The sequence below is a fragment of the Vulpes lagopus genome, chromosome 18 (assembly GCF_018345385.1).
Source record: "Vulpes lagopus strain Blue_001 chromosome 18, ASM1834538v1, whole genome shotgun sequence".
NCBI lineage: Eukaryota > Metazoa > Chordata > Mammalia > Carnivora > Canidae > Vulpes > Vulpes lagopus.
This window is the reverse complement of record NC_054841.1, coordinates 17720606-17737868: the sequence shown is the minus strand read 5'-3', so window position 1 is coordinate 17737868 and position 17263 is coordinate 17720606. Positions and strand designations below refer to the sequence as shown.

Below are 17263 nucleotides of genomic sequence, written 5' to 3'. Positions count from 1 at the left end.
ATTGTTGTACCCATTTTACAGAGACGACTAACGTTTGGCATGATCACCTAAGGTCTCACAGCCTAATTAGTGGCCCCTATCTAAACTCACAGTCTGAAAGGGGGGACGGACAAGTGGCCAGATATTGTAAGACATGGTATGCACGGTGCTCGAGCAGAGGATGGCCAGAATGAGCAGCCGCCTGCCCAGCTCCGTGGGAGCAGAGCCTGGCTCAGCAGAGGCCCACGCGTCACGGGTCTTAATAACACACTTCCTGATTGTTCGAGCATCTCCAACACTTCACTTGCAAGAAATCTTGCTGCCTGCATTACTCTCTTCCAAGAGACAAATTATAAATGTTTTTTGATTAGTTCTACCATTCATAGCCCATGCCTAAATCAGCACAGGAAACAGCTAAGCTAAAACTTCTGCCTCTTTCTTCCTTTGCAAGCTGCCTGTATCTTACGCTTTCTTCCTCCAATTTTTTTTTCTTAGGCAATGTCTAGACAGTTAAACAAAACAAAACACTGAAGTGTGCTAGAAATAATTTGTTATTTGGGATCTCCCCCCCCCCACCACTCTGTTTTTGGCTAGATGGGGTAATCCTGAGAGCTGAGGCTAGAAATGCTCTGCACACAATTGGTGAGATATCCAAAGGTCCAGGTGGAGTACACCATGGCAGACAAAGGCTGTTGTCAACTTTTTTTCTAATCAGACCATGTGCTCAACATTTTGTATGAGGTAACTTTCTCCTCTCTATATTTATGCTGCTTTGAAGGCTGTACATACCAATATTTGGCAGTGATAATACTGTGTGACCTATGTCTGGTATGCAGTCCCACTGTAGTATCTCTCACCCTCACAGTCTAGCACTGAAAATTATGCACAGTCACACACAAATGTTGGCACTACCCTTGTTCAGGCCTCACCATCCATCGCTGGGACCACTGCAGTAGCCTCCTGGGACCACTGCAGTAGCCTCCTGGCTAGTCCCTCTGCCTCCAGTCTCTCCCAATCTAATCCACCCTCCCAATCAGCTACCCTAGTGATCTTTTCTTTTCTTTCTTTCTTTTTTTTTTTTAAGATTTTATTTATTTATTTATGAGAGACACACAGAGAGAGGCAGAGACACAGGCAGAGGGAGAAGCAGGCTCCATGCAGGGAGCCCGACACTGGGACTCGATCCCGGGTCTTCAGGATCAGGCCTTGGGCCGACGGGCAGTGCTAAACTGCTAAGTCACCTAGGCTGCTCCCTAGTGATCTTTTCAAAATGGACATCAGATTATGTGCATCTCCCCACCAACCCAGCTCATTTCATGTCTGCAGATGGGGATTCAGTGATTTCTGATTAAAATAAGATGTTATTATATATCTGTACTGCTCATCAGTGACCACAAGAAACTAATTCTACGGCTAAGAGTAATGCTGCCAAGCACTGTGCAAAGGGCTACATACCTTTATAAAATGACCCTGTCTTTATATCGCTTTGAAGGGAAGAAACTGGAACTTTCCCAGGGCCCCACAGCTGGGATAGAAGCTCAGGTGGTCTGACTCCATAGAACTCTTAACTGCTCCGCAACACTGCCTTCATCAAACCATGTATAAGGGGTTATTATAGGAATGTTAAAGCTGTTGTTGAGAAAAAGGCAATGACCTTGCATGCTTCCCCTACCTCTGACAAAACATGCTTTCCTCCTGCAGGTCTGGTGCCACCAAGTGTCTTGGCCCATGCATGCCCTATGTGGTGACACTCACCTTACAACACCTGCCCCCCTTGCAGTGGGGCCAGCAGCAGTCATGATGCCTTAAACCCACAATGCCTTAAACCCCTCTTGTGTCACCAGAATAGCCTTGGGCTCCTCTGAACCCTGAGCTGGTTGCTCCCCAAACCCTCAGAGTTCTTACAGGATATGATATTTCCATATCGATTCTTATTGCGGTTTTCGTCCTCTTTGGCTGTGTCCCACGAAGCTGTCTGCCCTTCTGGTAAGGCCTAAAAAAGGAAGGATAGAGTAGTTAGAATGGCCTGAGATAGGGGCTTTATCCATGTGCCAGGGGGAAATCAGATCCACTGGGATGGTTAACTCAGTGTAAAGGACTCTGTGTACTTGGATGTGGCCTAGGGAGAAATAGACGTGGCCCCTCCATGGACTTACTCATTCACTGACTCAAATGTTATTGATTCCTTCTGTGTGTCATAAGCTCAAATCTGGCCCTGTGGCAGAGTCATTTGCTTACTAACTCATTTATTCGTCTGACAGATATTTATTGAGTCCCTAATATGTATTTGGCACTTTTGTAGGTACTTAGGATATAGAGAAATAGACAAAGTCCCCTTTGAGCTTCCAGGCAACTGGGTGATTCCACAAGTCAAAGAGCAAATGTATAAAATTTCAGATTTTGGAAAGTGCTGTGAAGAAAATTAAGCAGAGAGAATGGATAGTGATGCAGGACAAGAATTTCTTCAGATTATATAGTCTTGTAGGGCTTCTCTGAGAGAGTAACAGTTAACCTAACTCCTATTGATGTGAAAAAGTTGGGCCAAAAGCAGGACGTGCTTTCCAGGCAGAGGGAACAGGTGGTGCAAAAGTGGTAACCAATGACCGTATTCAAGGGTGAGGCAGCGAGAGTAGTGGTGGGAGCATCTGGACTGGCTATATAAGGCACTGTGGTCGTGGGTAACGAGTTGGATATTATTCTAAGTGAGATGGGAAGCCATTGGAGGGTCTTGAGCAGTGCAGCTTGCTGAACTGATTTATGTTTTACAAAATACATTCTGGCTCATGTATGGGCTATAGGCTCTAGGAGGCCTGGCAGGGAAGTCAGGAGACCAGTTAGGAACTTGTTGCAATATCCCAGGTAAGAGATGATGGTACCTTGGACCCTTTACCAGGATGGTGGCAGCAGATGTAGTAAGAAGTGATTATTTTCAGGATGTTTGGTTGAATATTGTAGATTTGGGTTCCCCCAGAAGCAGACTTGGAAACAAGGATTTGAATATGAGATCTTCTTTGGGAGGCAGCCCTAAGGAGTATGGAGGGGAAGAGTGGGGGAAGTGACACAATCGAGGGAAGGAAGTCAGTACAGAGTACCTCAGTAAGTCACCACAGTGTATACCTGGGGTTTAATCTCACGGACCTGTTTCATGTTGGGGTATTTACCCACTAATTCCCATCAACTATTGATTGATTGATTGACTTAGGAAATCCTTTAGCACCTCTGCCATGCTCTGTAGGTAAGGTGCATATTCTTTAAGAAAGTCCTTGGGCAACAATCCACAGGTGCTTCCAGAGCGTGGGCATTGGGTAAGCATGCGTGGGAATGCCGAGTATAGAGGGGACACAGGCAGGCCACCACATCTGTTGTAAGTATGGACTACGATGGGAAAGAGGCATGAAGGCTGATTTCTAGACTGTTAGCTTGAAGAGCTGAGTGGAGAGCTGTGGCATTTGCGGAGATGGAGAAGAAGTACATGGGGAGAAAGAACTGGGCAGGAATGAAGTGTTGTGTTTTGGGTCCATTAAGTGCTTAGAAGAGCACCTGAGTGCTTGCTGAGTGCAGTGTACAGCTTGACACATTCCACCCAGTAACAACAGCATCAGCAGCCATATTTGAGATGACTATTTGACATCCAAGCTGAGATGCTGAATAGGAGGTTGGACATAGAAGTTCACAGTCAGAGCTGGGGGAGAGAAGGGCTGAGAGTCATCAACCCAGGAGGAGACAGACAAGTCAACAGCCATGTGGAATGATCAACAGTTATGAGCCAAGTGTTATAGAAATGGGAGGGTACAGAGAAGGAAGATGGGCACTTAAGGGAGCAGGAACAGCTGTAGGAAAGCTGCAGAAGCATGAAGGTTGGGCTGTGTTTGGATTCATGCTTCCACCCTGTACCCAGCAAAGTGGGCTCATAGGCCCCCCGCACTGCTTCTGAGGCTGGGTTTGCAATACCTTCCGTCTATACAGCTTGATGTCTGTGGCACAGGGAAAAGGAGCATCCACTCATCTTATTACACTGGCCTGCCTTTGCCCATCCATGCCTTTCTAGGTTCAGCCTAAACAAGCAGTCTGTAAGCCCAGTGGTCACAAGTGCCACCAATCAGTGGGCTGTGTTTTATAGGCAGGCAGGACCGCTGTCTACTAAAAGCCCAGCTCATGCACAGTATCCCCCTTTGCTTCCAATCTCCCCTGTGTTAAACCAACATGGGTGGGTCTTCTAGAGAAGAGGTTGGCAAACTTTCTGAGATGGGTCAGAGAGTGGGCAGCATATGGGCTTTGGAGAGGCAGCATAGGCCGTGTACTCCATGCCGTAACCACTCATACTCTCTGGTTGTAGAGTGACTGCACTCACAAACTAAATGCGAGCCAGTGGGCATAGCTACATTCTGATAAGACCTCACGAAAATAGGTGTTGGGTTGGATTTAGCCTGTGGCTGTACCTTGCCAACCTTTTTTCTAGAAGCATGACCACGAACCTCAACTATGCAGTGTTTGGGTAGGTTGAACTTTGCGCTCATTCTGCCATCTAGTCATTCTAGATCGAATGGAGATGGGGTAGGAGGCCCTTGCCTGGGCTGCCTGGCTAAGCTGTGTTCTTCCACTTAGTTTTCCCAGAGTTTCAGACTGGGGTACTAGAATGTCTTCCCAGCTATTGATTGATCGGAATTTTTATCTTTGTGTGTCACAAACCCTTAAGCATCCCAGAGGAAAGCTAAGCAGGTGCTACTCTCTAGCACCAATCCCTGCCCTAAATCTGAGTGTGACAAAAGCATGGAGACAAGAAAGTGCTCACTTTACAAATGGAGGACCTGTCTCCTCTTCCTCATCCTCTTCTTCCTCTTTACAAATGACCATCACCCTTCATCCACCTTGCCACCAGCTTAGCACATCTCTAGACTGCAGATGGTTCTTGCTTTTGCATGTAACTCTAAGTACTCAGATTCCAACCCTGGGCCTCATTGTCCTGCTCCAGCCTGGTGGCACCAGCTGTTTCAGACAACTTGTCAGGCTGATGATGGGCTGTGCTTGTCTCACTGGTAATGCTGGACTTTTCAAGGTTTAAGCTGATATTCTAGGGGTGGATTTTCTACCTGAAACTTGTGTGATAAAAGCCAACTGTTCATTCACTTATATCCACCTCAAAATGGTAAGAAGGCAAGAATAGGACACTCTAAATATTCTCACAATTATTTGGTTGGGGAAGAATCTGCTGTGTACCTACCATGTACTAGGGTTTAGGTTACAGTCCGCTGGAGCTTTTGTTAAGGCTGTACATTAGAATCATCTGGGGAAACTTTAAAACTCCCAAAGCCACAGCCCTATTAAATTCAGTCAGACCCTTAGGGGATGGGACACAGGCATCAGCAGTGTTTAAACTCCCTGGGTGATTCTAATATACAGCCACAGTTCTTGCAAATAGTGAATTTACCTGGAGAAACACTTTCCCAGGAGTCTCCTCACTGGTTTCTCTTGCTTTGGTTTTGTCCCCTCCAATCCATTCTCCACTGTAATCAGAGAGATCTTTCGAAAATGTGAATAGGACCCAGTTACTCCCCTTGGCATTATCTTCAGGATAAATTCCAAAGTCTTTGATACCAGGTCCCTAATGACTTCACCCCACACAATCCTCCAGCTTCATTTCTTGCCTTTATATTATTAGTCCAAAGATAAGGACCTAAATGCAAGGCCACAGACAAACTCAGGTGTTTCAAACTTCTGAGACTGACTTTACACATGCTGTTCCCTCTGCCTGTGCAGAGAAGAAAAGAAATTCTCTTCTACCTGAGTCTGCCTGGTAAACTCCTACCTATCCTTCAAAACCCAGCTCAAGGGCAGCCCGGGTGGCTCAGCAGTTTAGCACCGCCTTCGGCCTGGGGTGTGGTCCTGGAGACCCAGGATCGAGTCCCACGTTGGGCTCCCTGCATGGAGCCTTCTTCTCCCTCTGCCTGTGTCTCTTCCTCTCTTTCTGCATCTCTCTGTGTCTCTCATGAATAAATAAATAACATCTTTAAAAAACAAAACAAAACCCAGCTCAAACATCTTTCATTTTGTGAAACCTTCCCTGCTAACCCTCCCACCACCCCACTTCATCCCCAGTTAGTCAGTCATTTCTATTATTAGATGGACTACTTTATATCTAATAATTTGAAAGTCTGGTCTTCCAACTTGATGATGGGCTGCTCCAGGAAAAGGGCAGCACCTTGTTCATGTCTGTATCTCTAGAGCTCAATACTGGCCTGTACTTCAGGCCGAATCCCCTCTGGAATAAATGAATGGATTGGACAGATGGTTGAAAATACTAGTGGGTGAGGTGGCTTCTGTGCATTCTCTGGAATCTCAGAGGTATAAGAGACTTTGAAAATTATCTGGTTGTGTTCCCTCCCACAGTGGCCTTCTAGGCAGTGGATAAGCTGGTCCATGGCACCTGCTACTTAGAGACCCTCAGTGACAGAAAGCCCACAACCTCCTAATGCTTCCTGTCTCACTGATGGACAGTTTGGGCAGTATTTTGTTTCCTCTGTCTCTATGTACTTTGTCTTTGCCCTGCTCCATGGGGGCCCCACAGAATTAGCATACATCTTCTGTGCTGTGACACTACAGAGATTTGATGAAGATCCCTGTCCACTCCTGGAGTCCTTAAATGGCAAATTTGGGGGTCTTCTCAACATCCAGGCCATGCCTTTCAGGATGCACCAGCATGCAGGTATCCTTTGAAAAATCCTAAAGCTAAACAAAGCAGTTGTGAAAAGTAGCCTTTCTCTGGGAAACCATGTGGGCCCCTGCCACAGCCCTGGGAGCCTCTGCATCTCTTGATGGGGCTGGGGGAGAAGGTGTGAGCCTTGGGGCTGTGATGCTGTTGACCAAGTTGGAGGAGACAAGGCCCAAGAGAGCTACCCAGGAGTGAGACGTAATGACCCCCAACTGGCCAACTTTGATCATATACCCATTTCCCTTTTGAGGGAGCTGCGATGTAATAGGGGATAATCTCTTGAAGGGAAAAAAAAATACGAGGAGGTAAAAGTATGAAAGGGAGACTCATCTCCATCTTCAAAGTGAGCCAGCCGAGGGGCATTATTTTTACATTAGCGGCTAGTTACAGTAGATTGACCAGGGAATGGCGGCGGTCATTAGGAGCTAATCACATTCTTTTCAAACCAAAATTGCCATCTCATTATATTCATCCATTATCAATCTCCGCTTTCCTCTTCTCATTCTCTTCTCCTGAGAGCACGAGCTCTATTTTTACACTCTTCTCTGAGTGTGGAAATGTTTGCTACTCTTGAACAGTGTTGCTTTTCTAAGGCAATCATTTGGGGATGTCCTAAAGGATGCATTTGGGAACGTCCTCATCCCTGGAGGTCTGAGCTGTGATATTCATAGAATCCTCAAAAGTCAGACCTGCAAGGATCTTTTGAGAAATCCACTGCCTCACTTTAGAGATTGGCAAAGTGAGGTCTAGAAACAGGAAACGACTTGCCTGAGAATACAAATTGAGTGAATCCCTCCACTCCTCCTCCTCCTTTCCATCCTTGCTCTCTCCCTCCCTTTCATGGCAACCATCTGGGGTGCTAGGCACTGTGTTAGGTCCTAGAAATAATAGCAATGGATGTGGCACATAACATCTTGTGAACTTTGTTCTAGTTGTGGGAAGGTGCAGATAATAAATAAACAGACAAGATAATTACTGTTTATAAACCAGTATATATCATTGCTGTAAAGGCAATAAATAAGGTGCTGGCATAGACAATGCCTGGGAACAGGGGACTGCTTTAGATAGAGTGGATTGCACAGAACCTTTTGAAAAGGTGACATCTGAGGAGGAAAGAAGCTGGCCCCTGACTTCCAGCAGCTGGTCTGGCACTCACAGCTAGACCTTGGTGTTTTACCATTGAACACGAACAATTTCACAGAATGCCAACACTGGACTAGGCTACTCTGAGACCAGGATGGGGCGAGCAAAAACAGGATCACTGCATAGTCCTAACTAAAGACAGAAACAGTATGAATATTGTCCAAGCCAAAACAAAACAAAACAAAACAAAACAAAACAAAACAAAACAAAACAAAACATGACCAAACATTTCCCTATCCTGGCTAACAGGAGTGACTGTTGCTTCTTTGCCACTTACTGCTTTAGACCTCTGTCCTGTGTCCCTTTCTTAGAGTTGGGATTTATTAAGGTCCCCAATCTTACCACTTCCTAACAATATCCACTTCCAGAACAAAGCCCAAATCATCCAATGCAGCTCACAGCCTAGGAGTCCTTTCTCACATCCTCTTCCTGACATGGCCTGCAGTATTTTAACCCAGCTTTAACTCCAGGCATGTTCCTACTTGTCTCTCGTTGACATATTCAGGCTGAACACCAAATGATGAGCAGAAGCCAGCCATGGCAAGGGCTGGGGGAAGAATATTCCAGAATATCCCTTCCAAGAGCTGAGGGAAAAGCAAGTGAGGCCCTGAGGTGGAATGAGCTTGGTGTGTTCTGGAGCTTGAAGGGGTGGCTCTCTGGGGTCAAGAGAATAAGAACGAGTGACACATAATGTGGACGGAGAGGGTGCGGTGCACAATGGGAGTCAGTCACAATGGGGGTCTTGGTGGTGACCAAGAATATGAATTTTACTCTACATCAATGAAAATGCTTTGGACGTGTTTTAAGATGAGGAGGCTGAGCCAGTGGCTAAGAGCTCTCCCTGAACCCTGAGAGTTCTCTGGTGAGCCCTCCTTTCATCCTTGCTGATAGACTTCCTAGACTTTAGGATAAGATCTGGTATCTACTCCAGACTAACCCTCCCTGTGGCTGCAACCCACTAAGTCACCCATCCAGCCTTGCTCTTAGCCGTGGAGCTCAGAAAGCCAGACATTCCATGTACCTAGAGAGATCCTGTTGGAGGTCATGGCTTTTTAGGCCCTGCTGTGCTAAGTCAGTCCATAGGATGGTACGACCTACCTCAGTTTCCCCACTTACTACTTTAGTTCTCTGCTCTCACCAAGGATTGCCCCTGATGCCTGGCTGGTTCCTTCTACCTGTAGCTTTGGCCCTCCTGAGACAGGAGGGTCCTTTCTGAAACTTGCCATTCTTCTTTGGACACTCTTCTGTGTAAATAAGCCTCCTTCAGTTATTCCCAAATAGTGAAACTTCAGAGCACAGAGCAACTCACCTCCAATCCAAGGCTGAGAGCGTCTTGGTCCATTTCATTTACCCATTCACCCACTATCTTCAGCAGACTCTGTCACTTATGATGCCCCTCTTACTCCCTGTGGTTTGACTATATCCTTGGAGATAATTGGATAGGATATGCCCTGGGGTGCAGCAAAACCAGGCCCACGGTATGCTGACCAGGCAGTTCCTGGCTGCCACCTCAGGGCACAGCCAAGGGCTTACTTCCTCCCAGCGCAGGCCAGCCTGCCAGGACTTCCTTGCATCCTTGCACACCACTGCAATCTCTTGGTGCAGGAAGACTCCAGAGAGTCCTCACCAAGGAGGCACCATTTCCCCTGGGTCCTTCATTCATTTATCTTGTCAAGAATACCTCTTGCCCACCAACTGTGCACAGGAGTCAGGGAAAAGGCAGAGCTTTGCAAAAGGCAGACAGCCTAGAGTGAATATTTCATCACTCTAAGTCTCAATGAACTTTCCTGAAAATTAAGTCAATAATACACCCTTCACAGCCCTGCCATGTTTCTGAGCCTGGCCTCCAGGCTGGGTGGGTGGGAATGGGTGCCCTATAGATGCTGGACCTACCGGCACCACAGATGCAGCTGCTCTGCTGCACCTGCGAAGTGGAGGCAAAGAGGAAGTGGCTACTTCTAGGCTCAGTGCTCAGTATAGTGAGCGCTAAGAATGGTTTATAGCCTATCATGCTTAAAAAACCCCAAACAATCCAACATCCTTCAGGTTAGAGGTAAGGGAAGGTTTAACTATACGGGACAACACGGGGAATTTTTTGCTGATTGGTGTTTACATGATTCTGTGCATTTGTTAAAACTTATGGAACTGTATACCCCTACCTCCCCCACCCAAAATGGATTTTATAGCATGTACGTTTAAAAAATGAAAAATGACGGGTATTAAGGAAGGCACAAGATGGGATGAGCACTGGGTGTTATATGCAACTGATGAATTACTGAAAACTACATCTGAAACTGATGATGTACTATACTATATGTTGGCAAGTTAATTTTTTTTGGCAAATTAAATTTAAATAAAAACAAACAAAAAAACTGAAACACAAATGCACCCCATGGAGTTTTGTGATGATTAGTGACTACCCCAGGTAACTGTCATGGGTTCCTCATACCATGCCTGGTACATAGGTGTCTGGAGGCTCTTCTGTCCCAGTCTTGACTAAGGATGTGCTCTCAAGTGCCCATGGCTTACTTCCAGAATTCACTCTCTGCCTCCCTTTGATCACAAACATCCAGTTTATTGTCATAAGACCAAAGATGGGGGGTTCCTTACAACATCCATCCTGGTTTGCCTTGGACCAAAGGACTTCCTGGGCCATACAGGATTTTCATTTTAAAACTGAGACCATCCTAGATAAACCATAACAAATTGTTCACCATAGAAACAGGTAAGACCAAGCATTCCAGAAGCGCAAAAGAATTTTGTGAGCTATTGGAAGCCTAAGGTCTGGTCTCAACGGAGGTCCATGAGTTCAGTAAACACCCACATTTACTGAAGTCCATGGCTAGCTGATGGATGGCAAGGGTCCCCATGGATGGCCGCACTGGTTGTGCACAATGCAAGAGCATCAAGTCTTGAGGCAGCATCAGACATCTGGTAGGTATGATAGATTTCTGTATATATTATCAACAAGTATCTTGAGACAAGTGTACCTCTTGCTGTTTCACCTTAAGGAGCTATATGAGTTAGTGGTGGCCCTGGCAGAGGCCAAGCTTGCAATGAACGCCTCTTTCTGTGCTGAAAAGCACATGCCTTAGGGATTATAAATGTGGATAGAGAAGGCAGGAGAGGATGACTAATGACATCTACTCAGAGTGGCATCAGGAGAGCAAATATTATTGCGACCATGTCACTAAATAGACTGTAATTTATGAGTTCTTCTGGGGAAGCTGAGTAGAAAATCAGATGGCAGTGAGATGGGGGTATTTGTCTGTGACAGGAACTCTGATCAAGGCGGAATAGTTGAGTGCGTGTCTGTGTGTAGAGTCACAGAGCACCATTTAAAAATCCCCATGAAAAGCTACGAGGTCTCTTTTAAAGACACATTTTAGGATGGCAGTTCTCAAATGTTGGTAGCGATTCAAATTTCCTAGAGAACTTGGTCAAATGCAGAGGCCCTGGGCCCTGTCCTGTGTCAATGAGCCTGCATCTTAATGTTCTTTACTGACTCTCCAGGTGATTCTGACACATGTCACATTTGAGAACCACTGCCTTACGCAGGAAGGTAAATGGAAACAGCAGATTCCTGGGAAAGAGTCAACTTAAATTTTAAGGCAGATACTCGTTGCCACTATAGAGACAGCGATTTGAGAGTCTTACTACATTGGTGCCTTTCTTTAAGAAATGCTGCTTTTTAGGGATAGAACTATTCTTAACCACAAAGATTTTTGCCAGGACTTTGTAATTCAATTAATATTTACTATTTATATACTATTCTGCAGATGCTTCAGAGAAGAAAGAGGAGTAAGACCTGGCCTCTACCTTCATGAAGTCTACTGTCTACTGGGGAAACTCAGACTAGGATACCTCTTTTCCTCCCAGCACTGAGCTCATGATCTGGGGAATCTCTGTGTCCTATTCTAGGCTACTGACTGGTGGTCCATACACTGTCACCATCTTCATGCACGAGCTCCTGGGTGGCTATCTCTGGGCCAACAGCTCTTTCTTGAAACGACGTCAGCCGGGGTTAAGGAAGGGCTGTTAAAAGCCATGATTATTGCCTTATTGATTTTGTCAGGAAAATGGGGCAAAGGGAGTAGAATTCCTCTTTATCTCCCTAACTGGTTTCATTTTTATTTCTCTCTTCATAGACAGGCATCTTTGTTTCTCTTCTAAGAACTAGTTTGCAACATTTCAATTCTTTCATGTTTCCAAGGCCCTGCATGCATGGTTACCTCTGCCATACATGCTACTGCCTCCATCCAGTCTTCTTCCACTTTTCTTCAACTCAGTGTCTCATCTTTTGTGAAGATTCTGATTGATCTTGGCAGTAATAACTGACAAAAAGCAAAAATAAACAACATCTCCACTCCCACCCACATTCATCCTGGGCTGCCCTTACCCACGTGCTGTAAAGCATTTTATTTAGAGTTTCTTATGTAAGTACATGGTGTAGTAAGACCATGATCTTCCTTTAAAGTAGGGTCTTCATTTCCTTTGTTGGGGCTTTCTAACTATCTCCAGGGCTCCTGAAAGTGTGAGGTACACAGTAGGTACTCAGTAAGCATTTCTGGCCAAATGATGTAGAAGTATACACTACCAGGCTTCAGGAGTCCACACTATGCAGTCAAATATTTCACAGGAGATGAAATGGGGACCCAGGGAGTGAACAGCCTTGGCCAAGTCCACCTGGCATGTCAGGAACAGATTGAAAGCCAAGTCTTGACTCATGGTGAAGGGATTTTTCTCTGGAACCATCTGAAAATTACTCACTTGGTTGGGGAGGGCTGTTATATTAAATGCAGCAAATACTGTTTGTTGGGTTACAAACAGAATTATAAATAGAAAATAAAAATAAGCTCAAGGGAAAACACTGAGTTAATAGTCTCCTACATGAGCTTTTTCCTGCTAGAAAATCTTTCAAGTCTGAACCTACATGGTTTACCCACCCACTGGAAATGGCCCATTTTCTCCTTATTTTAACCCATGGGGAGTGGAGTGAAATGACCAGACGGAGTCCAAGTTGTCCTATTTTGGTCATTGTGAATTCCCAGAGTTGGAGAACAGCCATGGTTTTCCCTGTCATGACTGGGGCACCTGCTACTAATTCCCCAGGTCCCTCCCCAGAATCACTTTTGTTTGCAAGTTAAGGAGGGGGATTAGGATCTCTTAGGAGTCACCTGCTAGTGGGATCCTCTGTGACTCATCTCATCAACTGAGGAGAGAAAAAGCTGTGGGAGAAGCACAAGATATATCTGCCTATACTCAGTTGGCCCTGAGCAGAGGAGAGGACACTAGGGTGTGCTGAAGCATCCATCTCCATGGTGACGCTCCATCTGAAGGCTGCCTGCCACCATCACCTACAGATGACTAGGAGAAATGTGGCAACCCTGGCTTCATGCCACAGAAGCCATGCATGCGGCATGTCTTTCCAGAGCTGGAGAATGAACAAATGTTTGCTCTTCATTAGGCTGTATCCTATTCCTCACAGCTGTTCCTTGTTGCCTTAAATAGTCTTAATGGGGCTGTAATAACCAGATACCTTCTGGTCGTCCTACTGGGCTCATCATTCATTACAATGACAGACTGCCCGGATTGGTCTGGGATTAAAATGCTTCCCTTCTCTCCATGACAAAGTCACGTCTTCCTGTTGTTTCACATCTTCTTGGAGCCTGCTACCCTTCTTCTGACCATGATGATGCCTGAGCTCTCCGGGCTCACAGACAACTCTCTCTAGCCAACATCTTCTAGCATTTGTTGGCAGCCTAAGGTTTTTGTTTTATAATGGGGGAAGGTGGTGGGAAATAGGGCTGGGAGAAATAGGACAGGGAGGAGGGTAGACTGCAGTCCAAGATCACATGCAGAAGCCTCTTAGCTTCAATGTAGCAGTGTCCTGTCCCATTGCCTCTGTGAGGGGTTATCGCATGCCCCATGGCATCAGATGTGACAAGCAGCAAGTAGAGTAGGTGAGGTGATGGGTCTGGGGGTACAGGCATGGCAAACACTGGTGACTCTATGGAAGTGTCCCTTAACCTTAAAAGTACATTATAGTTACTGAGAGAGCTTAGAAAATATACCCACCTCTAGGAATTCTGATTTAATTGGTCTAAAGGACAACCTGGGCATTAGTATTTTTAACAATTTCCTAGGTAATTCTAAGGGGCCAAGATTGAAAGCCTTCAGGCCTCATATTTGTATGGGAGGTGCAGTTAATTTGCCTTAGGTCTCCTTGAGCTCCTGGGCACCAGGACCCCTGGTCAATCATGGTTGCTAGGACTTGAGATGTAACTATGGGGGTGGTAGCCCCAGAAAGGGGTCCAGTTGGATGATCAATAGGAGGGAGATCCAGCTGGCCTGGACAATTAGTTTCTACTTAGGCTCACAAAGTATGTGGGACATAAGGATTTTTAAGATCACTTGGACCCACATGGCATAAACATGGAAATAGAGGCGGGGGAAGGAGAATAACCTGCCCAAGGTCACTCAGATACTTAATGAAGGAGATAGGACTTGAATCCAGGCCTTTTGACTATTAGAACAATTCATACATGACTTCAGGTCATTGAACTTAAAAAATATATATATATTGAGAGACTCAAATTTACACGCCAAAGAGCATGAGCTGATTTTATGTCTCTACATGAGAGAATGTGTGTGGGCTTGTCTGGGCGCTGGGCCCAGTCTCCTGGTTTGAGCAACTCCATTTTTCCTTCAATTAGTGTCCCAGCCACCTACCCGCCTACCTGCCTCTGGTCTCCCTGCTCTGATCTATGCCAGACAATTACATCTAAATGCTAATTCAACTTTAAAAAATGCTGCTCCCTTCCATGGTTCCGCATGACCCCTAGAATAGAATCCAAACTCCTTAGCCTGACAAATGTCCCCTCGCTTCCCCACTCTTATCCCACTCCTTCTGATAACTCCAGCACCATCTCCCTGTATGCTTTGTGCACCTAATATAGTTTGCATACCAAAGTGATTCTTGTTTTCTTCACTCAACCTTCGATATACACCTTCATGCCATATCCTGGTTTAGTTTCTCTGCCCAGAACATCCTTCCCTGCTTTCATTTGATTATTCCTATTTCTCAAGCTTGGGTTTAGGCTTTATGTCTTCCAGAAAGCCAATGGTCATCCATTCCCAGGCTAGGCTGAATGAACACCACCCCCAAGGGTTCCCATAGCACTATACTGTGTTGTTTTTGCCAAGATATTGAAGTGATCAGTTTATATGCCTGTGTCTAAGAATAGGCTCTAAATTGTCCCAGAAGGAAAGGGCTCTATCTCATCTCATTTCCTAGAGCCTAGTACAATGTCTGGCCTATGGAGAGTACACACACATTGGGTTGAAATTCCATAAGGCTCAGTCCTTGGTTATCATCTCTGTTGATGCTCACTTGCTTCATGACTTTGAACAGTCTATGGCTTTAATATTATCTGTATGACAGTAACTCCTAAAGTTTTCTCCCCAGCCCAGGCTTCATTCCCAAATTCCAGACTCAGATATCTGACTATCTACTTTCCATCCCCATCTTTAGGTCTAAAGATTTATTTATTTATTTATTTATTTATTTATTTATTTATTTATTTATTTATTTATGAGAGAGAGAGAGAGAGAGAGAGAGAGAGAGAGAGAGAGAGAGAGGAGGAGGAGGAGGGAGAAGCAGGCTCCATGCTGGGAGCCAGACATGGGACTTGTTCCCGGGACTTCAGGATCGTGCCCCGGGCCAAAGGCAGGCGCTAAACTGCTGAGCCACCCAGGGATCCCCCCAACTAACAGGTCTAATAGACATTTCAAACTCAGTTCAAAACTTAACTCCCAATTGTTTCATTGGCCCCAAGTCTGGTTTCCCTGTGGCTTTCCATCTCCATTAGTGGCAACTCCATCCTTCCAGTGACTCAGATAATAGCCCTGGAGTTACTCTTGATTCTTCTCTTTCTTTCACACACATGCTGATGTGTTAGGATATCCTGTTGGTTCTATCTGTAAGATATATTCGGAATCTAACCATTTCTCACCACCTCCACAGCCACACCTTGGTTGCATCACCATTGTCTCTTACCTGGGTTACTGCCATGGCCTCTTATTTATTCATGAGAGACACATACATAGAAAGAGAGAGAGAGATGCAGAGACACAGGCAGAGGGTGAAGCAGGCTCCATGCAGGGAGCCCGACGTGGGACTTGATCCTGGGTCTCCAGGATCACAACCTGGGCTGAAGGCAGCACTAAGCCGCTGAGCCACCTGGGCTGCCCACTGCCATGGCCTCTTAACTGGTCTTCCTGATTTTACTCTTGCCTTCCTATGTCTTTTCTCAACATAGTAGATAGGAGGAGTATTTCAAAACAATGTCAGATGGTTATTTGTCTTTTCAAAATTTTGCAGTGGCTTTCCATTTCATTCAAAATAAAAGCGAAAGTCCTTACAATGGCTTGTAAGGCACTATATGGTCAGTTCCCCCTTTATTTCTCCAATGTCATCTTCTATTGCTCTACTCATACCACTCTTTTCCTCCTTAGATTCCCCTGATCTGGAATTTTCTTCCTCTAGATTTCTTCTACTAGGTCTCTGCTCAAACCTTATCTTTTAATTTCAGACTACATCTCTACCCTATTTAATATTGGAACCCCACTTACCCTATGTCCCTGGAATATACCATCTCCTTTCCTTGTTCTACCCTTTCTTTTCCATGGTACTTGTGGAGGATAGTATCATCCAAAGATTGTATTTTCCAATATCTCCTGTTCTGCATTCTCTTTTAGAATCTTACAACTGTCCCTCTGTCCATCAAGAGATGGAGTCTGATTCCCCTTCTTTGGAATAGGTAGTTATTACTTGCGTATGACCAATACAAAGAGGTAGCAGTGATGCTTTACGATGTCCAAATCTAGGTCACAAAGCATGATGTACTTTCTACTTTGTTAGCTAAAAGGCTTGCCTTTGAAGCTATGAGCTACCACATAAGAAGTCCAACATCCTGAGGCTACCATGCTTGAGGAAGCCCAGGCCACTAGAAGAGGCCATGTGTAGGTGTTCCAGCTGGCAATCCTACTGAGATCTGAGTAGACAGCCTACAGCAATCACTAGATATGAAAGTAAAGATGCTCTCTGATGATTTCAGGCCTGATCTTAGAGCCTTCCATGTCAAGGTTTCAGTTATTGAGGAGCAGAAGCAGACCTGTTGTGCCATGTCCAAATTTCTGATCCACAGAATCAGTGAGCACAATACCTTGGCTGTTTTATGTCACTAAGATTTGGGATAGTTTCTAACATAGCAAATAGTAGTCTCACTGTTTAACATACTACATTAATTACTAACATATTACATTAACTGAATTGTTATAAAATAATTGTTTTTTATCTGAATTCACAGTTTTAATTTTTTTGTTTTATAGTTACACCTTTCACAAGCCATTCCCTCTTATTTGTGAGCA

General features: G+C 45.2%; 1 protein-coding gene and 1 non-coding gene across 10 annotated transcripts in view; one reads left to right on the top strand and one right to left on the bottom strand.

Annotated features, from left to right (window-relative positions):
• The window catches only part of PTPRT (protein tyrosine phosphatase receptor type T), a 1030023-nt gene that overhangs the window by 77045 nt on the left and 935715 nt on the right, over positions 1-17263 (bottom strand). For all 9 annotated transcript variants that reach the window (XM_041733397.1, XM_041733399.1, XM_041733398.1 and 6 more), the window contains one exon: positions 1885-1972. In XM_041733397.1, coding sequence (XP_041589331.1) covers positions 1885-1972 — 88 coding nt within the window. The remainder of the gene's footprint in view (positions 1-1884; positions 1973-17263) is intronic.
• Positions 9711-9844, top strand: LOC121478490. The gene has a single exon (XR_005984496.1). It is a non-coding gene; the product is annotated as a small nucleolar RNA SNORA43 (small nucleolar RNA).